The sequence below is a fragment of the Archocentrus centrarchus genome, chromosome 1, assembly GCF_007364275.1.
Source record: "Archocentrus centrarchus isolate MPI-CPG fArcCen1 chromosome 1, fArcCen1, whole genome shotgun sequence".
NCBI classification, from domain to species: Eukaryota; Metazoa; Chordata; class Actinopteri; order Cichliformes; family Cichlidae; genus Archocentrus; species Archocentrus centrarchus.
In genome coordinates, this window is record NC_044346.1 from 9,263,318 (window position 1) to 9,284,767 (window position 21,450).

The 21,450-nt window shown below is 40.5% G+C and overlaps 2 protein-coding genes across 2 annotated transcripts; both read left to right on the plus strand.

The window, feature by feature from the left end:
* Positions 1-438: 438 nt before the first annotated feature.
* On the plus strand, positions 439-8,708 carry ears2 (glutamyl-tRNA synthetase 2, mitochondrial). Its single transcript, XM_030733845.1, has 10 exons — positions 439-830; positions 2,659-2,814; positions 3,768-3,957; positions 4,049-4,199; positions 4,446-4,767; positions 4,911-5,019; positions 6,169-6,322; positions 6,666-6,796; positions 6,879-7,014; positions 8,452-8,708. The coding sequence occupies exons 1-10, from the start codon at positions 647-649 to the stop codon at positions 8,548-8,550; spliced, it is 1,632 nt and encodes a 543-aa protein (XP_030589705.1). The 5' UTR covers positions 439-646; the 3' UTR covers positions 8,551-8,708.
* A 2,028-nt stretch (positions 8,709-10,736) lies between these two features.
* LOC115782749 (ADP-ribosylation factor-binding protein GGA3-like) lies at positions 10,737-21,389 on the plus strand. The gene is made up of 16 exons (XM_030733145.1): positions 10,737-10,909; positions 12,356-12,440; positions 12,908-12,983; positions 13,430-13,528; positions 13,880-14,003; positions 14,216-14,316; positions 14,393-14,473; positions 14,577-14,714; positions 16,707-16,914; positions 17,016-17,195; positions 17,288-17,349; positions 17,430-17,536; positions 17,693-17,832; positions 17,993-18,162; positions 19,240-19,350; positions 19,737-21,389. The coding sequence occupies exons 1-16, from the start codon at positions 10,867-10,869 to the stop codon at positions 19,845-19,847; spliced, it is 1,836 nt and encodes a 611-aa protein (XP_030589005.1). The 5' UTR covers positions 10,737-10,866; the 3' UTR covers positions 19,848-21,389.
* Positions 21,390-21,450: the final 61 nt, after the last annotated feature.

Below are 21,450 nucleotides of genomic sequence, written 5' to 3' on the forward strand. Positions count from 1 at the left end.
ACTGCAGCTTGAATCATTTCAGTGTTTGCTTAGTGCATTCACTATGATCTGGAAGGAGAGCAACTTTAGAACGGCTGAAATTCATGTTTTTTTTTATTAGTTTTATTAGCTTATTAGTGTTGGCTGATAAAACAATACAAAACATACCACACATATATGTTGTTTTTAATTTACTGATTTTTTTTTCAAAGTGCTTCATTCATTTATATTTTTTTCTGCAGTCAATCACTGCAGACCTCCAAACTTCATGTGGCCTTCAGATTATATCAAGAATAGTACTGAATACTTTTGGCAATGGACTGATACTGAATTATACTAAGAGGTTTACTGTGAAAGCCTGAAGTAAGTTACCAGAAACTAAAGAAATGAGCGCTCCTCCGCTAGGCGGCAGTAAGCGGATTTACGTCGATATGATTCGTTTCCGGTTTACTTTTAACGAAGAAGAATGTAACTCACGTAATAAATACGGATGAGAACTCGCACATGCAAGGATAAACTTTAGTATTTGTGTTTGTGTTGCAGTATTGCTGTTTGTCTTAAATGCGGCTTTAGTAACTGTCGTTCCCGCGGCTAACTGCTGCCGGTCAGTGGAGTGAAACCCGACGTTCCGTAGTGCGGTGTCCTCGTGTCCTCCTCACCTGCCAGCATGTCGCGGTGGTATAAATCTTGTAAGCGGTGTTTTCTGCACAGTTTAGCAGCCCACAGAGGGTTTCGCAGTCTGACAGCGGCCGGAAACAGACGAACAGAGCTTCGGCTGCATGCTGCAGGCAGCAGATGCTGCTCCACGGTGCAGGGGGAGGTGAGGGTCAGGTTTGCCCCCAGTCCCACAGGTGAGGTCCTCTCGTATCCTCCTGCACGACCCTGTTGAAAACACAAAAATGAGTTTAAGTTATATATGTGTTGCACTCGTCCTGCACAGTAAATTTAATTTCAGGGATTATGGAGATAAAAACTGTCAACAACAAGCTATTTCCATGGCGTAATTAAACTGAAAGCCAGTGTGGTTAACAGTCCAGAAAAGGCTCTTAAGATGCCTTTTATGCATTTTTTATGCTTCAGTTTTACTCATCCATAAGCCGCACGTGACAGTTTTTATTTTTAGTGTGTCAGTATTTGTCACATCTTTGTTTCAGGCGTGTCTGTGTCAAATATGGACAATATATTGGCAGTTTTAGCCGAGACTGCTCACAGAGCTTCATTAAAGGATTTATGTTGAGACTGTTTGTTAAATGTTCGTAAAATATTTCTTTCTTTCTTTTGTAAAAATGTAGCACTCAGTACTTTGAAGCACAGAATTATAAGTGTAAAAAAAAAAAACTGCCATAAAAATAAAATAATGTACACTTAGTGGTCACTCTATTATGTGCACTTATAAACGGCTCATTAATACAAATATCTAATCAGCCTCTCAATGGCGGTGACAGTGCAGTTAGGCATGCAGGCATGGTTGAGATGACCTGTTCAAACTGAGCATCAGACTGGGGGAAGAAAGGTGAGTTTAAGGGACTTTGAAGGTGGCCAGTTGTTGGTGGCAGATGGGCTGGTCTGTGTTTCAGAGACTGTTGATCTGCTGGGATTTTCCTACATAGCCTCTCCAGGGTTTACAGAGAATGGTGAAACCACACACAAGAAATCTTTTACTAAGATGTTTTGGAGGGGCACTTGGGACTCCTTAGTATCCAGCAGGATAACACACCATGTCACAAAGTTCAGATCATCTCAGACGGGTTTCTATAGCATGACCTTGAGTTCACTGCACTCAGATGGCCTCCTAATAGAGCACCTTTGGGATGTGGTGTAACAGGAGATTCACATCACGGATGTGTAGCTGAGAAATCTGCAGCAACTGTGTGACGCTATCATGTCAGTATGGACCAAAATCTCTCCAGCAGCGTTTTGAATCTGTGTCACCAAGAACAAAAACACCTGGTACTACTAAGGTGTACCTAACAAAGTGGCCAGTGAGTGCATATTGACATAATTTTCCACTTTAACTGAGTTAAATATTTTAACAGTATCAGCCCTGGTTATAACTACCATGTAATTTGTAATTTTAACATTTTAAATGTCAGTGTATTTACAAAATTCTTCTCCTTTTTTTTTTTTTTAATTAGTAAACATAATTTTCAGTTTACTAATTGCTGCACATAGCATATATGAAAGATTTAAGAAATCATTTTTATTTTTTGTGCTGTGTCATCCTTTTACCTTTTTTATATGGCAAATGGTACAATAGAGGATAAAATATCTATATATTAAAGCAATTTTCAACTTTAACAGAGTTAAATATTTGTATTTATATTTTATTTGCATGTATTAAATATGTGAGTTGACAGAAAAATGCCTCAAATGTAATTTGTGTGCGTGTGTATAGGAGGGTGATGCACTGCAAAACTAGAGAGCGTGCAGTAATGCATGTTATGCGGTGATGTTTGCTGCCATTCAAAAGCCAAATATTTTTGTTCAGCACAAAGTGCAAGTGCAGCTGCAGGTCTTATCTGATGTAGGGCACAAGATTGATAACAAATGGGGGTTTTTTGCTGTGAAAGAGATTAGTTTCATACGTAACATTCATGATAAATGATGAATGACACACACACACACCAGCCTCTCGTTTTGTAATCAGATGCTCTAATGATTTAATGCTTCCTTCTGCAGGCTTCTTGCACCTCGGAGGTCTTCGAACTGCTCTCTACAATTACATATTTGCAAAGAAGTACGGAGGCGTGTTCATCCTGAGGCTGGAGGACACAGATCAGAGCAGACTGGTACCAGGAGCTGCAGAGTCCATAGAGGACATGCTAGAATGGGCCTGTAAGAAGTGCTGGTGTATTATGCTCTGTAATACGTAGCCCTTTGTATGCAGTCGTGATACCTTAGAAAGTTTATTTTTTCATCTAATGTAACTGGGGACAGAGGTCAAGAATCCACTTAAATGGATACCTGGAAAATGGGCATAGATAATATCATAATAAATGAGTAACCATCAGTCTGTACATAGAATATTTGTATAATACCATCTCTATTAGGCTTCTTGTCACAGTCAAATAAAGCATAAACTCTGGTTCTCCATTTGTGGCTGCAAAGCCAGCAGCTTTCTAGAGGGAAAAAGATCAAGTTTGACTTTGTGAACTTAGACCGGAGGTTCTTTATAACAAATTTTCACATATAAAGTTACTTTGCCCCTTCAGCTTACCTGGCTGATATTTTTAGTTGAGTTGATGATCTGAATGTAGGATTCTGAGGGCTTTAAAATCATCGCCTTTCGCCACATTTGACCAGACTGAAAACTGTAAGTGCGTCATCTCAACAATGATGACTTGAAAGCATTCTCATGTCCCATCACTGGATGCTCTTCAGAGTGACAACAGCTGTCTTAAGACCTGTTTTTATGGGTTCAACTCAGTGGAAGGAACACTGCATTCTTAAGAGGAGTTCATTAAATGAGGCAGTGACTAACACAGAAGGGTGGGTCAGTTGACAGAAATGCCACTGCTGCTTACGGAGAAGCTACTGGCTGAATTTTGAACATTGTTGCAAGGTAAAGACAGGACTGAGTGGCATAGCATTATAAAGACTTTAAACACATTAATCTGTGTCTTTGCGAGCAGCTTTTTACTGCTGTCTACCTACAAATGTGTTAAAAATGTATCTTGGTTTGTTACATTTTTACCCACTCTAAAGTGTTTCCTTTGGTTAATGGATTAATGTCATCGCCTTTTGGCTAAGTCAATGCTTGTACTACCTAAGCTAAATTCTTCAAACAGGTGTACCCCCAGATGAGAGTGCACGTCGAGGTGGGCCGGTGGGTCCGTACCTGCAGTCTCAGAGACTAGACCTCTACAGTCAGACAGCCCAGCAGCTCGTTGACAGTGGTCACGCTTATTATTGTTTCTGCAGCGCTCAGCGACTGGAACTACTCAAAAAAGAGGCGCTAAGGTCGGGGCAGACTCCAAGGTAATTCAGAACATGTTTGCACACACACATAATGAAGAAAGCACAAAGACAGGTTTTTGTTAAGGTTCTGAAAGTGTTTGCTGCTCTCCAGGTATGACAATAGGTGTCGTCACCTGCGGGCGGACCAGGTCCAGGAGAAGCTAGCTCAGGGAGCGCCACATGTGATCAGGTTTCGTCTGGAAGAGGGCGTCGAGCCTTTTCAGGACCTGATCTTTGGATGGAATCGTCATGAGGTGGCACAGGTCCGACTTATGAGTGGTGTAACCTTTTCTAATAGAGCTAAAGGCTTTTTTTAATGTTTGACTGTAAATATACTTTCTTGACTGATTTAGATGTAAGATTTTTTTTTGATGCAAGTGTGCCTTAAAAACAGGTTTATGAGGTTGCAAACAGAGAAACCTATCAGAGACCCTCTTTGAGCAGCTAAAAGTTGTACCTGAAATCATAAAACTGCCTTTATTGTTCAGTCCTCTGTGCTCTTGTCTTAGGTGGAGGGGGACCCTGTGGTGATAAAGGCAGACGGTTTCCCCACCTATCACCTTGCCAACATTGTAGATGATCATTACATGAAGATCAGCCATGTCCTGCGGGGGTCCGAATGGCTCATCTCCACTTCCAAACATCTCCTCATGTACCGGGCTCTCGGATGGCAGCCGCCCACGTTTGGACATCTGCCGCTGCTGATGAACAAAGATGGCAGTAAACTGTCGAAGAGACAGGGGGACATATTCATTGAAACATTCAAGAGAGATGGAGTCCTGCCAGAGGCTCTGTTGGATATAACAACCAACTGTGGCTCTGGATTCAACAGTGAGTGATGGAGGACTCAGCAAAAAGTAATTAGAGGAGAAAGAAGCTAAAAGGAAAAAGAAGCATATTTTATTGCATCTGTTGGATTTCCTTCAAAACGGTGATTATTTTATCAAAGTAAAGCAGCTTGTGTTTCCATACAGCTAATCGAATGGGGCGGAGGATTGATGATCTGATTTCTGAGTTTAATCCTTCAAAGATCACGACTCACTCGGCTTTGTTAGACCTGGAAAAGCTCCCAGAGTTCAACAGGTGAGTCAAAACCTCCATCCTGTTTCTTTAGGCCTTATTTGACTCTATGGCAAAAGTGCTTCATGTCTAAATTACATACAGATCACATTTTAAATGTAATTACATGTTTGATAAGTAATAACCATGTACAGTGCATAGCCTAGCATACATTAAAGGTACAGGCAGTAATTTTTTTGAGGGTATTTGATGGGGGGGGATATTGTGCTTTTAATTATACATAGATTAGTGTGTAATTATGACTTCCAACAAAGTGATGCACTCTCATAAACTTATAATTAATCTATTAAAAACACATTGGTTTGTGGAAGCCAGCATGTTCACCATATTTGAATACAGTGGCTGGGAAGGACGTCTCCCTGCTGTTGAGGGACATTTCAGTTCCTCCCCTTCACCAAAGATTTGAAAACATGAAAGAAATAACACCATCGACATCTTAATAAATAATGATAATAATGTCATCCTCTTCCTCCTCACCTGAAGCCTCACCTCCTGAACTGAAGTCAGGGCTCTAACACACCAAAATGTGCATAAACATGTTCGTTTACTCCCGATATTGTCGCAGTTATTTATTGTTAGCAGATCAAACATGACATTCGCATCTTCAGACAGCTGACAACAAGCCTGCTAAACAGCAACGACAGTTGGTTATAAGCTAACATTATGCCAGCTAATGTTAGGCTCGAGTATCCTAAAAATCACACTTTCCCTTTTGATAAACAGTTTGATTACATCCTCACATTGTATGAGAGTTTATTCATTAAGCATCAGTCCAACGACGTTACATCCACTTCAAAGACCGTTTCACTAATGCAGGCTAACAGAGGCAAAAACAGCAGAGCTTACAACTCCTCTCAGTATGGCTGTCATCGGTCAGAAAGGTGGAAGCTTCTCACAATTCAGTTCAGTTTTATTTATATAGCACCACATCACAACAACAGTCAACTCAGGGAACTTTATATTGTAACGTAAAGACCCTACAATAAAACCCCAACAATCAGACGACCCCTTATGAGCAAGCACTTGGCAACAGCGGGAAGGAAAGCCCAATTTTAAGAGGAAGTTAGCTCCAGCAGAACCAGACTCAGGGAATATTTATAAAAAAAAAAAATATCTTGAGGTAAATAATGACACTCTCTGTGATTATGACAGAATTCACCTGCAGCAGCGGATTGAAGATGAGCAGCAGTGCGATTTGCTGATAAAAGATCTGCGGGAACAAATAAGTCAGGCATACGCAGCCGAGATCCAGGATAAAGACGTACTGCATGAGGGTTATATCAGGCGGGTGCTGCAGCTCCGAAAGGTAACCGTGACTTGACTCAATTACTGCCGCATTCCTGTGCTAACTAAAGGGTTCTTAAGCTTTTTAAATGCTAACTGCAGGTATTTTGAGTATGAGATCTAATCACAGCCTGCATACTCTTATCTCAGTAGGCCAGTGTTTATTGTATATTATATTGACTATAGTGTATTTGTGTGTATTCCTGTATTTAATTGCCGGTAAACAGGTGATGAAAGTAGCTGATGTCACTGGCTGAGCTGTAGTAATCCACTGTCCTACAGGGAAGCTGATGTGGCTTCTAGTCTTATGTCAGAGCAGTGTCCTCTCCCGTATTAAGGAAACTGTCCTCTTCTCTTTTCATCAGGGTCACATATCCTTCCTGAAGGAGCTCGTAAGCCCCACTTACTCTTACCTGTGGGTGCGTCCTTCCTTCTCCAGCCAGGAGGTGGCAGCACTCACTAGAGAAGCCCAGTGTATTGCTTCATTAGTCCTGAAGTGCGTACATCACATTTCATTCATTCATCTTACAGTTTCAGTGTCTCAACAGGATTTTGAACTGTTGCTTTGTGCTTTGTAGGCTGATAGAAGAGCGAGGCGAGGAGCTGTCAGTGGATGGACTCAGTAAAGACCTGAAGGCTCTCGCTAAGCAGGCCAAAGCCACCAAGTACAGGGAGGTGATGAAGCTGATACGTCTGGCTTTGAGCGGTCTGCAGGTACCAACCACTTCCTGTAGTGTGTGTGTGTGTGTGTTTTTTTTTTGTTGTTTTTTTTATGAGTTAAGGAAAAGTACTAACTGAACACACACACACACACACACACACACACACACACACACACACACACACACACACACACACACACACACACACACACAGTCTTGGATCTTCTAAATGAGCTGCAAAAGTCTGATCAGTTACCACTTGGTGCCATTTGAGTTGAAGTCTGTCAGAATAGGAAACCACAAGTTTAAAAATGAGTTGGGTGTAGGAGAAATGTGGGCTGCAAGGTTTGTATCTTAAGAAGAACCCATGAAAACATACTAAATTTATGAAGTAAACCTAGTTTAGAGTTGCTGTTGTGCTTGTTTTTCCTCGCACTTGTCCCCCAATGTGTTCCAGCCAGGAGTTCTCCTTGTTTTGAACTAAAAGTAGCATCAGAAAGCTTGAAAACAGTTAAAACAGAGGAGCACTAGTGTGGTTTCTCTGCTGCTGATTTTCCCTGAAAGTTCATGAAGCCATGCTTGTACCAGAGGTGGTCATGAATTCAGTCGAGTCAAAGTTCAACTCTAACTCTGTATTTATTTGAGGTTTTGACCTTTTCTTGCAAAGTCAGCCAGTTCCCATACTATCACAAGACTTTGCATTTGGAAGTTCCTGTAACATTGTAATAACTTTCTTCCCCTTATCAGATAATGCCAATTTAAAAGAACCTTTATGAAAACTTGTTTTATGTATTTTATACTTGTTTTATTTATATATATATATATATGTAACAGCATAATAATATAATATAATAAATGAAATAATTGTTTTTACCCCCAAGAGCTTTATACTGCACAGGTTTTATTGTAGCTGTCTTCCTACATGAAAGACTTCATATAGATGTCCATACTCAGAAAAATTAGCCATTAAACTAAAACTAAAATCACAAAAGCCTAAACACATACACACACTTACTTACACACTTACTTTGCAGAGGTCATGTTAGCTCTACTTTAAGAACACCACATTCTTTATAATATTTGCAGATAGCTGGCACTGTTTGAGGAACTTAAAGTGATACCCATCATTCTTTTTTTTTTCTTTTTTGCTTGCTCTCATTTCTGTAGTTTCATTTCTAAATTTTTATTTAAATCTGCTGATCTACAGTTTAACAATCATTTCTAACTGCTGCAATCAGAAAAACACTCCTGCGTGAGTCTTCGTTTCATTTCTCTCTCTGGCATGACTCAGCTGAAGTCTATAATGCCATTTATGAAATGGTGGCCATAATGACTAACAGTCGTCCACTTAGCCAGTCACTACCTTGACCCTGCTTCCTTAGTGAGGGCAGGAATAAAGAAGGAGGAACCTGTTTCACACAGGATACTGTCTGGTTTGATTGTGTTATCTTTTCTGACCCCTGATCCTCTCTTCCCCTCCGCCCTGCAGCAAGGACCCAGTGTTGCTGAGATGATGGTGTCTCTGGGGTCTGCAGAGATCAGCCATCGATTCCAGAAACTTCTGCTGCTTTCAAGCAAAGCAGATTAAAGGCTGAACAGCGTCGCCTTACAGTCACCACGCTAACTGATGGAAACCCAGGAAAAAAACAGCTGCTTCTGGATCTGTTGGCCTGAATGTTGAGAATTGATACTACTTAATACTTGTAATATTAAAAAATATATATTTTATAAAAGTGCTGAGAACAAGTTTGATGTCATCTGTTTGTGTTATTCAGTAATGTGAGCCCTTACACCTGTCGCCATGCTCACAGATGGATGGGAAGTACCTTAGTTTTAGCATGCAAATATTTGGTACTTTTCTGAAGAGAGACAGTTTTAACGAACTCTAATTTACAGATGTGCAGTCTTGAGTGTTAAAAATTCAAGTGCACATGTGGAAAAAGTCATATAAATATGGGGCATGTATCTATATTTTATATAACCCCAAGTTACTGCTCACGTTTCACTGACAGCTTTTGTTTTGAATGTGACTTTTTTTCTTTAAAAAATGATGCCAAATAATTAACATTCTTTATTAAATTAAGGTAAGAGCTGTGTAATTAAGATGTTTAATTTAATGACTACAATCTGTTCTAATTTATCATATTAGTTGATGAAAGATGGCTTACAAAATTTCTAGAGTAAACATTTACATAAGTACTAATGTGAAATGTCTTTCTGAGGTACCTCCCTTTTATTTTTATATTATTGAATACTTTTCTACTCCACTACATTTATGTGAAAGCTGAAGTTTTATATTTTTCAAGAGGAATAACAGCCACTAAAAAGAAAAAAAAAAATTATTCAAGCAATCTATTGTAGCCTAACAATACAGGAAAACACATTAGGAGGAACATACTCCTCTTTCAAACTGCTAAAATAAAAATGGGCATAGAAAATCCAAAGAACGCTGGGAAAAGTGAAAACAAAACCAGTGCTTTTGATGAAGTGAAACATGCTGCAGCAGTGGAAAAAATATTCATATCTTTACTGTAGTAAAGTTTGTGTCACTGGTGTGTAGCAGTAAGTGTAAGATCAGCTTAAATATTTTAAAATAAAATCTTATATTGCAGAACAACCTTTGTCATTATCATACTGGTGCATTGTTGTGTGCAGTTGTAAAAGAGTAAGAACACCTTTCACTAGTAAGGTTTTACATTCAGGACATAAAAATAATCTGGTCCTTTCCAGGTCATAAAGTTAGATGAACATAACGCATTACATCATGTCATTGTTAACAAAGATGAAGACAAAATGCTGAAGCAGCATGTGGAAAAACTAAGAACGCCCCATGATTCAGTAGCTCATAGAACCACCTGCAGCAGCAGTAACTTGAAGCAGTCCTTCTCTGTATGACTTTATCAGGCTCTCACATCATTGAGGAGAAGTCTAACTCCATTCTTCTTTGAAATGTTGCTTCAGTTCACTGAGGTTTGTGGGCTCTGTGCAGCTCAGCTGGCAGGTACTGTCAGTTGAGCTGAGAGAGCAATGGTCTGTGGCCACCACCTACAACGCCATCCCCTTTGTGGTGGTTGTCGTGAATCTCCAGTGTACTTGTCACTTTTATTTTGATGAAAGCAAGTGAAATAGATTCACAATGGTTTTTGCTTCCTCACTTGACAGATTGAGTGTTCCCTTAGTTTTGAGCCATGTACCTCAATTAATAGTCTAAGCTGGGGTCAGTGGCGGCTCCAGAAATATTTTTCTGCAGGTGCCAAGGGGGGGGGTAAGCATTTTATCGAGGGTGCTATGAAGAATCATTTGTTCTTTCAGTTCTCAAAACGCAGACACAAGCTATTTTCTTGGGGGTGCTATGACTTTCCCGGGGAAGCTATAGCACCCCCTAGCGACGCCACTGGCTGGGGTATAGAAATGCACAGAAGTGGTGGAGGACATTTTAACTTAATGTGGCTCTCAGCCTGAGTAACAAAAATACTGCAAATCCTCATTCATCATAATTCTTCTGTAAATTAACTGACATTTGGCCGATTTAAAATTTTTAACAATTTTATATATTCATAATGTGCTTGGAAACAAATGTTACAAATGCTTGTAGGAACAAAAAACAAAACAGTGCAGAATAAATTAAACTTTCCATCTGAAAATGTGGCGAAAAACTAAAGACATATCTGCGTGAGTTCTCACTTTCCGCCGCAGCTCTGAAAAGCTCGATAGAGTTGACGATAAGCAGACATGCGTGAGCGCTGATGCAGGCAGTGAGGGGGTGTAGCTCGGTTTGTGTGTGTCAGGAGTGTGGCTGACGGGGCGTGAGTGTCACATGTCACAGGCGGCAGTTTGACACCTCCGGTAGAAATAAACACAGACGGCAGCTGAACGGCTCTGGACCGGCAGGAGACGTACGGCGATGGCGAGTGGGGACAGCCAGGCAACTTTCGAGTCATGGCTCAGTAAGTGAACACGGAACAGAAAAAGTTTGTGTTTGTGTTGTTGCTGTTGTTGTTGTTGTTCAGCTGCTCGTCTGCAGAGCTACAGCAGCTTCAGTCTTATCGCCGCGACGGTCCCGTGGACGGTCAGCTCGTGACTCCGCTTGGACTTCATCACTGCATTAGACGCTTTACGAGCGGAGCGACGCGCTGTCTTTATTAATGTAACTTAAAGTAAGGTTTGGTTTTCTCTAGAAACTCTCAGCTGGAACAGGAAGTTGTTTAGCTAGTGCGCGTGCTTCGAAGAGAGAAAAGCGCCCGAGCGACGTTCGCTTGTGAACCTGCAGATGTGCGCGCGCGGTCACACGTTTCATTTAATTAAAGCAGGAGTGTCACCAAAATAAGTAACTTACATTTACTTTGGAGCTGTAATTACACAAAGAACAGTGTTTTCCTTTGAGTCCGCTTTATACGTTTGACTGCAGCACATCACTTTCATAGCTTTGCTACAACGTCGCCAACAAAAGGCTTGCAGAAATTTTTACTGGCTGCTCTTTCATCTGTTCTCTGTCCAGTTCTTGTACAGTTTCTGGGGATTTTTAAAAGCCACTTAATACCGTCATTCAACTGTAAAGAAGGAAACTGAAAACTCAGTATTGTGCCCAGACATAACAGACAACTTAGCAAAGAAACTGTTTAAAATTGTATCTTTATGCACTTTGTTACTGACAACGTGCAGCAAAATCACATCATTTGTGCTTGGATCTATGAAAAAAGGTGTCTTTTTATGCTTGAAGGATTCATAGGCCAGTGTTAAGTGGCTCAATACACACGCCAATGTCCAAAGATCGACCCTGAAAGAGCGTCAGGAAGCCTGGAGAACTATTGCTGAAGCCCACTTCAAAAAATTGCTAGAAAGTCTATTTGGAAGCAAAATCTAAAGAAAAAAAATATATATTTAAATGTGGTTTTGGGGTTTTATGTAAATAAAGAGTACTTCCTCCAGACCCCTGGTTATTATATATTTCATTGGGGGGGGGGGTCAGACTCACCGTGGAGAGATGCACAGTTGCAATTTATAAACTTGCATCTGCATTTGAGAATTGTTTTAAGTTCAGAAGTATAAGGAGTAACAAGTGCAGTTTGTTGTGTTAATTTTATGTAACAACATAAATTTTGAGATTAAGATGAAAAAAGAACACGATAAGCAATAGCTGTACAAATTGATCAAATACAATACTTAAAAAAAAACAAAAAACTTTTTTCTTTTTTCTCAAATCATGATCATCTTTTCATTTTACTTGGTGGGGATGGTACATGACAGTACAGTAGCTGGGCTCCACACTTTAGAAGCACACTTAGTGCAACATGGGCTTTGTTTCCCCTTTTTGTTCAAATCTTTTAATTTTCACTTCCACAGTAAATCTTTGTTTCTTTCTCTAATTCATTTCGGTGATCTGATTATTTCAGATCAGGCCACAGACCCAAATAATCAGGAGGACAGATGGGACTGCATTCAGGGCTTCTACGAGCTTATCAACCAGGAGACTAACGGGTGAGCAGAACGTTGTTTTCTTGATTCTTACCTACCCTTTAAGCACTTGCACAGGCCTGTATTCTTCCCCTCTCGATGGTTTTTATTATGAACTAAAGTTTTGTAAGCGAGGCCGCTTGCTTCTAAGAATGACCTTAACACAACTCAGACATTTCGGAAATCATTGCTTCACATCCATGTTGCCATCACAGCTTGTCAGTTAGACCATCGTGCAAGATTGAGAGGGAAGTCTGTATCTCCTTTTCCCCTTTCCTCCTCTCAGTATGACGCATTATAAAGTCTAAAGGTGCTTTAATGTAAAGTCAAAGATAAAGTCCTGTTTGTTTTTTTTAAGAATTTGAGAGCATTTCTCCTGTGGCACTGTATGGAAGCTATGTAAACGCTACATCTTCAGCTGTTCGCACAACATGTTTACTCACAGTCTACTCAGATACTTTAAGATGATTCAAGATCTTTCTGCCTTTCAGGCCACAAATAGCCATTCGTCTTCTTGCACATAAAATCCAGTCGCCAGAGGAGAAACAGGCTCTGCAGGCTCTCACAGTGAGTAACCCGGCGAATCTCTTGCTTTTTGGTGCTTTCATCTCTGCAGAAGTTTTAATTTGAATTGGTAACAGTATCGTCATCGGAACAGTTCATTCACTGAGAAACAAATGTCTTTCTTCTAACTGTGGGGGAGGGTGGTCTTGTGAATAATATCTGTGACTAATTTTTACCTCGTGGACAAAGTGACATGAGGCATTTAATCTGAGTTTTGAAGCTGCTGTGAAAACACGCACTTTGTAGTCAGAGCTTCACTATGAAATGTAACTCAAAGAAGCTTCTTGAAGACCATGTGCCTCAGCACACGTTGCATTTAAAGGTGGTTAACCACAGATGTCAGAGACAAAATCTCTTCTCTCTGTTCTGCGTTGCGTGAGGGGGGGGGAAAAAGCTTTTCTTCAGTTTCTGGTGGTTAGGATTTACTCTTTATTTCTGGTGCTTTCCAGGTTCTCGAGGCATGTATGAACAACTGTGGCAAGCGGTTCCACAGCGAGGCTGCCAAGTTTCGCTTTCTCAATGAGCTCATCAAAGTCTTAACACCAAAGGTACTCCTTATTACAGACAGAAGAGTCAGTGGTAGTTTTTAAACCGGGAGAACGGCCTGAAACAGTTAATATTCAGTCCTCAGGCTTCCATTAAGTAAATCATTTAAATTTGCAAATGAACTGCAGTGAGCTTCTGTGAATGAGGAAAAAAAAAAGTTTCTGTATATCACAGGGGCTCAATTAAAAGTTGGAATAAAAACAACAAGAAAAAAAAGGTGTTCTTAAAATCAAATGTTTAGATAGTTACTGCAGGATGTTCTGTAAATTTGTAATGACTGATGCAGTAATCTAGCCCAGAAAAAGGAGTCTTTTCTGCTGTAACACCAACACCTGATCCATCTCTCCAAACAGTACTTTGGCTCGTGGACTCCACAGAAAGTCAAAGACAGGGTGACGGAGGTCCTCTACGGCTGGACGCTCTGGCTTAAAGAAGAACCTAAGATTCAGGAAGCCTACAGCATGCTCAAGAAACAGGGTCAGGATCAATGCAGAGTCATGATGCAAAATGAAGTCTGTGTTCAGAAGACCTACCTGAGAATCACTTCATTTAACACTGCTCATGCACCTGATAATTGCAGCTATAGAAAGGACTCATATCAGTTAAATCATTTCTTAGTTCGTCTCTTATGTCCATGTCCCGAGAATAAAGGAGGTTTTTTTTAAACATCCTTCTTTTTCTGATTTTAGGGATTGTGAAGCACGATCCCAAACTGCCGGACACGGTTATAATGGCTCCTCCACCACAGAGAGCCACAGAGTCGGTTTTTGACCAGGAGGACAAGGCCAAGGTGAGTGTGTTTCTTGGTGTGTAGTAAAATGTGTAACAGGTTTGATCCTGCTAACATTTTTTTTCTGTGCTCTTAGCTGTTAGCCAGATTGCTGAAAAGTGGCCGTCCTGAAGACCTGGAAACTGCAAACAGACTGATTAAAAGCACCCTCAAAGAGGTGAGGAGTGCTGTGGTGACCATGGAAAGATGACAATCATGTATTTATATCAATTCGATATTGATTTAAAAAAAAAAAAAAATTTTCTGTGTGAGACATTTAGGAGCAGGAAAAGGCTGAGAAACAGTCAAAGCGTGAGTCTACTCTGAAGGATGTGGAGAGCAGCACCAAACAGCTCAGAGAGCTACTGGAAGAGCACGCTATGACTGAAACTTCATTACAGCCCAGCAGTGACATGAAGGTATGTTACTACATGAAATAAACAGATTTTCAGTGGTTACAGCAATATCACTGAAGGCCAGTGTGGAAATCCTGTGACTGTTGTCTCTTTACTTACTTGGAAAGTGCACGACAGGGGAGGCCTACGGAACTCCATTTTTGGAGCGTACCTGTCATAAGACTCCCTAAAATACAACATGAGGTTACAAAGGTCATGTGAAACAGATGTTCTTGCCTCCCACCAAGGCCTTGAGCACATGTGAGCTTCAGATATAACAGGCCTTCCCTTCACCCCAGTAACATTAAAGCCTACAGTGTTCATTAATTCTGTGTGTGTGTGTGTGTGTGTGTGTGTGTGTGTGTGTGTGTGTGTGTGTGTGTGTGTGAGAGACTAATATACTTTTATTACATGATATAAAAATAGTGACAGTAGATATCAGTATAAAGGTGATTTAAAAAATCCCCAACAAGCGCCAATTCACAACAAACAGTTGCCTCAAGGCACTTTATTTTGTAAGGTAAAGACCCTACAAGAAATCACTGGTTTGGCTGGTAGACGACCTGCTCTGCCTCCTGAGCCACAGCTGCTCCAGCTGAGCAGATCTGAAGGAGGAGATTTCTGGCAGCTGAACCTAAAAGTAAACAAATAACTCAACTGAGCATTGCTGGTTGATGGTAATTATTGATGCAGTTCCATTTTGTTTGGCCAAGGATGTGGTGCATATCCTTAGGGTAGAAAAGTGGCGCTTTAAGCAACTGGTTAAAGAGCTCGACCCAAGATGCAACATGCCAGCTAGAAAATGTTTTTTTTTTAAACTCAAGTGTTAAGCAGTTATGTTATACTTAAATGTTCCAGGGAAAACGATGCCTTTGTGCTTACTTTGAGTTATGCTGTGCCACTGGATATAATGCTGTGTCACTACTAATGCTGCTGCTGCTGGCACCTTGTGGCAATAGATTGACGCTTTGAATTATTGTAGTCTGTTAACAGTGACAGAAGCTGAAACATGCCTTAGTTATGCTGCTATAGGCTGCTGGGGATTTCCTCCAATGCACTGAGCACTTTTCCATCACGTCCCTCTTTTAACTCCCGATGTGTTTATTTGCTGCTACTGCATGTCATTAACTTGTGCCTTCTCTCTCCTGTAGCTCATGATTAATCCTGTTTGTCTGTGTGCTTTTTTCCCCCCTTTCTCTCTTGTTTTTCCCTTCACCACTCACCCGGTTGCAGCAGATAGCTGGTTCTTCCTGTTTGCTAGCTGCTTGGTCATCATCTGATTTTTGGGGTTTTCTACCTAATACTGTTGGGTTTTTAACATAACAATAAAATGGAATTTGAAGATCTGTGTTCCATAAGCAGCCAGAGCCTACCCATTCAACTTTGAGCTTTCTTAGTCTAGTCGACAGGGCTGGCATGACTCAGCATTTCTTTGAGCTTCATTTACCATTGCAGATCTTTCTTTACCTACTTTGGCCTTTTACTGTCTTGAGGAACCTGAAAATCTGCTTTAATGACACCCAATAATCAGATTTCATCAGTAGATGCTGCATAACTGCGCATTGATGTTTAGTACTTCTGGACAGCGTCCATTTGACAGGATGTTTGCTGATTGGAGCCTTGTGTTCGTTATTTAGTAAATTCTGCATCTGTGATCATGTCATCTCCCCACCCCGCCTCAGTTTATCTCTTTGGATACAACTGATCAGTTTAAAAACCTTCAGTGAAGCTGTGATTTCATGCTGAGAGAGCCCCTCTTTTCTTGGAGTAACAGTCCAACTTCTGATACTCACTTCTGATGTTTTCCACTATCACACTGCTAGGAAACAATGTTCTGCTGGTGGAAACAGTTGATTTACTTCAGTAAGTCTGATGATGAAATCTGTCATCTGAACAATGTTTCAGTGGAAGAATACACTGCAAGCAAATATGACCTTTTGTATGAAGGACTTGGCCAACTTCTCAAGATGCTGTTTGTTGTGTAGAGGTGTTTTGATTCATCTTTTACCCTTGTAGACGCTGTATGAGCGCTGCGACGGGATGAGGCCCAGCCTGTTCCGGCTGGCCAGCGACACCATGGACGATGATGCTGCTCTGGCACAGATCCTGGCGGCTAACGATGAGCTAACCCTCGTAGTGAATGCCTACAAACTTCGTGTGGTGGGAAGCGAGTGTAACGGAGAACGAACAAGAAGTAAAAGTGAAGAAGTGACGAGTGAAACTGGTAGGGCCTCGTTATGTTCACCTCTTAGTGCTTGTGGAAAAGTCACGGCCACATTCCTGGCACTGCTCTGTGTGTGATCCTCTTTTCTCTTGTTGGTCCAGCTCCTACGAGCCGCAGAGAGGTAAAGAGCTACCACCTCATCGATCTTTCAGCGTTGGACTCTCCGCAGACTCACAGGAAAGCCGATTCCCTGCCTGTGTTTGAATCCTCCTCACCAGTCTTCACCTCTCATCTGGACAGTGCCTTCAGCTCAGAAGCTGACCAGGGCTTGAGTGAGTTAGGTGAGGCCTGCACTGGTTCCTATTTCTGCTTTATTTTCTCATCATGCTGACAAATGTGCTTCGTAATGTAACATGTTGTGTTGCGTGTTTAGATCTGCTGTCAAAACAACAGACTCAAGAGAATCCAAAGTCCTATTTTGAGGAGCTGATGCAGGTGAGGTTTAAAGATGTACAGATTTAAAGATGTATTTAGTTTGGAAGATGATGTGATATAACAAATACTTTTACTTTTAGTTAAATGGAGACATCTGTAATGCTGAGCAGAGCAGAGGAGGGGACGTTTTGCTGAGAGCCCGTGGATGTGGGGGCACCAGTGCTTTATCTAATGGAACAGACATTCGGTAAGAGTGATTGTAAAGATAAGAGAGTATACAAGCAGATAGTTTATTTATAGCTCTATATATAGTTCTAATTTTTAGCATTCAGAGGTGCTTGGTTAGAGTTGTAAACAAGTTCCCTTGTTTTTAAAAATCTGCTTCTGTCTTTTCTCCTGTTAGGTCTCACCCTCAGAATCAGCAGTTCAAGTGGTCAGAGAAACAATCAAATGAAGCGTCAGGGTCTCCAGTGAAGCTAGAGGACTCGTGTCCCCCACACTTACTGAAAAACGTCTTTGTTCCAATGGAGAGCATTAAATCCAGTGAGTCCCCTGAAGCTGGATTATCTAATGTTTGCCGCGAGCTTAGCAGCTGTGAGGAAACCGTTCCTCAGTATCAGCAGTGCGGTACATCACATTCCCTCTTATCATGTTTTTGTTCGTCAGATGTTTTGTTTAATTGTTATCTTCACGTGTCTGTCAGGCCAGCTGGAGCCAATCACATTATACAACCGGGCCGGTTTCCACGTGTCTCTTCATTTCGCTAGAAACTGTCCACCCGGTCATCCAGGTGTCGCTGTGGTCGTCGTGTCTGCGGTGAACACATCTGCGCTCGATGTGAGGGACTTCCTGTTTCAAGCAGCTGTTCCAAAGGTGACAAACTCCGGTCTCAGTGTTGAGTTTTTAAATTGTTGTGTTTTCCTTGTGTGAGGATGCACTTTTGAATCAGGGAAATTTTAAAATATCTTCAGGACATTGCGGTTTGAAACTTTTTAACCTCCAGATCTTGAAGGAAAACATGCCCTTTCTGTATCACCTGATCTGTGGCAATACAACCTTTAAAGCACAGTTTTGTTTCTTAAATGTGAAGGATTATTACTTTTTTTTTATGTTTGAACCCCCCCCCCAAGAGAAATGACAGATTTTAACTTCTTACAGTGCACATTACGTGCAAAAGTAAAAGGACTGACTGTGAAATAATCTGTCTGCAACTATTCACTAATTATCGTTTGACCTGCCTGTTATTCCTTCACTTAGGTGATTTACTGTTTAATGAATAAGACAACAAAAAATATCTTTGACCTCAAGTTTTATTGACAAACAGTTAAAAACCACAGTGGTATATATGACAAAGAAAATCAGCAGGTTGCTCCAAATTTTTCACAGTTTTGCTTAAAAAAAAAAAATTGATGTTCAAAATAGTTGTGCAATATTTTAAATGCTGAGTTATAGTTATATGTTAGTTAAATGCTGACACAAAGTGTCAAATAAATGCCAGGACATATTTTTCCCTCATTTATTTAATCTATAAGCAGATGTTTTTCACACCTCCTGTTTTGGCATAAAGAAGTAGGAAGGCACAGGCGTTACTGGTGAGATTAATCAAGCTTTAATTAATGTGATTAGTTAACACCTGTGTGTGTGTGTGTGTGTGTGTGCGCGTGCGCGCGTCTACTATTTGATGTGAGAAAGACTTTGTCTGTCTGTGTTAAAGATAATACTAAACTGTAGCTCCATTGTGGGTCTAAGGCGTATATTACAGCCTTGTTGGCCTGTCATAGCGGCTCATACTATGAAGACAAATGAATGTTTCTTGCGCCCTCTGCTGGTGTTGGGCTACCAGTTCAGATTTGTCAGTAATTTTCTTTCCATCACCTCTTTTATGCATCTGTCTGCTTCTTATTTGGGTTGAACACACAGCTCATTCTTAGTTTAATTACTGTCACGCAGACCATGCTAGTGAAACTTCAACCTGCCTCGGGGACACACTTACCTCCTTACAGCCCTGTCCTGCCTCCGCCTGCTGTCTCTCAGGTCCTCCTCTTAGCTAATCCTCAGAGGGTGAGTTATATGCATTTAATTGTTAGTGCCTGACTACTTTAGTGAAAGTTGTATGTCAGCATCTCTAAATGCCAGTTTATTTAAGTTTATAATTTTATATTTCCACGGTGCAGTGCTGCATGGCTTTGCTGTTAGTGTAAATGTGCCTGATCCTCAATAAGATGCTTTCCTTGTCTTAATTTCTTGCACATGGCAGAGAGCTGAGTGGCAATAGCTGAGAGATTAAAGCTGCAGATAAACATGTCGCTCTACTCTACATTACAACACAACAGAAAATGCTGACGATAATTTAAATATTTATTCGCTTACTTCTAAAGTTGTCCTGGTCTTGTAGTCTTTGGAAAATTTCAACCATTTTTCTAAGATGTTGCTCCTTTTTCCTTCAGCGTAAAGTTCGCCTGCGCTACAAGCTCACGCTGACGCACGGAGACCAAAATCGGAGCGAGACAGGAGAGATCGACAATTTTCCTGAGTGGACGTCTTTGACCGGCCACTGAAAACTCCAGAAAGTCAGATTTGAACTCTGTGTCAGATGTGAAATTAACATTTGAAGGTACCGAGAGTAAAGTGAACCCCGGGAGGAAGAAAATATCAACCAGAAGGTGGAGACGCTTTCACGTTTGGACACTTAAAGCAGATCTTCATGAAAAAACACCAAGCAAGTATATATTTTTGAACATCTTTGTTAGTTTTTTTTCATTACAGATTTGTCTGTATTTTTTATTTTTTTTTTACAAAGTAGCAACTGTGGTTCATGCAAAGAAAAATGACTGGCATTATTCCAAAAAAAAAAAAGAGTCCTGTTACTTCCACTTCTTTCATGCCATTAACTACTTAGACTCAGAGTCCAGTCAGAGCCTCACAGATAGGAAACAGAAGTTGCTCTGCAAACGGTGATGTAGTTGCTGCAGGGCTGCAATTTAACTACAGAATGGCAGGTACTCAGCAGCAGTGGCCCTCCTCCTAGCTGTCAAGTTTACACCTCCTAATGAGCAGCAGAGGGAGGAGCTGTTATCCTTTTATTGTAAAACCCAAACAGCCCAACGCTTTAAATATTAGGTCATTAACTACATATAACAGTTATTACAGTGTTGTTGTTTCAGCCAGTGCATGTGTGCCTTTAAGAAAATCAAGTACAATAAAATGTGTGCCAAAAAGTTTAGAATAAAGTATTATATTATTTATTCTGAGAATAGTTACGTTCTTTAAACTTTGGCGTTGCAGTTAGAAAAATACATTCAAAGTATAAAGATGTACGCGCGTGTGATTAAAAAGGTGTTCAGGTGGGTCCGGCACATTCCCAACTGCACCTGATTCAGGTGTCAGACACTCTGCCGTTGTTTTATTTCGTGCTGTTGTTGAGCCACTGTGGGAATCCGGTGTAAGACGACATGTTGCTGGTTTCATGTCTGCATTTATTAAATCTTTATTTGTTCTTCTGCTTTTGTGACATCAAAACTGTTGAAGTGCCTCAAGATGGAAGATGTTTTTTTTTTTGTTTTTTTTTAAATGTGTATTTATCTTACACCTGTGATTTCCTAAGGACTTAAAGTGGAGTTTTTATTAAAGAGTGCTCATTTTTATGTTAACTGAAAGATTCAAGCTAAAAGCACAAACAAATGCAGCCAAGCTGGGCGCCAATTTGACAGAACATGGACATAGAAAAATAGTTACGCAAACAAAAACATCTTTAAACATGTTTTTTTTTCTGGCACAGGACAACAAAAACTGATGAATACACTTTAAAATTACTTCTGCTAGCTTCACCAGTGTTGTAGCATTTGTTAAGTAGCATGCTCATCAGTTGGGTTTTTTTTTTTTGGTCTTCATGTTTCTTTGTGTGAAAAAGTCTGTTTGCAGTCTCTTTGCCTCCAGATCGGAGGCTTTCTACAGCTTTAAGTCAACTTTATGAGCCTCGCAGAAGAAATTCAGGCTCAGCTTTACCTGCTTCCTCATGTGTGACTGAGATTGTACAGCTCCCAAACAGGATCTGCTTGTCTGTCATGTGTCAGTATTAAGTTCTTCAATAAATTCCAATTCTCTCACACAATATATGAAAGATTTGTTCTGTGACATGCCTTAAAATGTATTTAATTCTAA

Bases quoted from the DNA above. Each gene is read 5' to 3' on its own strand.
- ears2 (XM_030733845.1), top strand. From the start codon at position 647: ATGTCGCGGTGGTATAAATCTTGTAAGCGGTGTTTTCTGCACAGTTTA. The intron at 2,815-3,767 runs GTAAGAAGTGCT...TTCTTCAAACAG, and splicing joins GGACATGCTAGAATGGGCCT to GTGTACCCCCAGATGAGAGT. The intron at 5,020-6,168 runs GTGAGTCAAAAC...TGATTATGACAG, and splicing joins AAGCTCCCAGAGTTCAACAG to AATTCACCTGCAGCAGCGGA.
- LOC115782749 (XM_030733145.1), top strand. From the start codon at position 10,867: ATGGCGAGTGGGGACAGCCAGGCAACTTTCGAGTCATGGCTCA. The intron at 14,004-14,215 runs GTCAGGATCAAT...TTCTGATTTTAG, and splicing joins CAGCATGCTCAAGAAACAGG to GGATTGTGAAGCACGATCCC. The intron at 17,537-17,692 runs GTAAGAGTGATT...TTCTCCTGTTAG, and splicing joins TCTAATGGAACAGACATTCG to GTCTCACCCTCAGAATCAGC.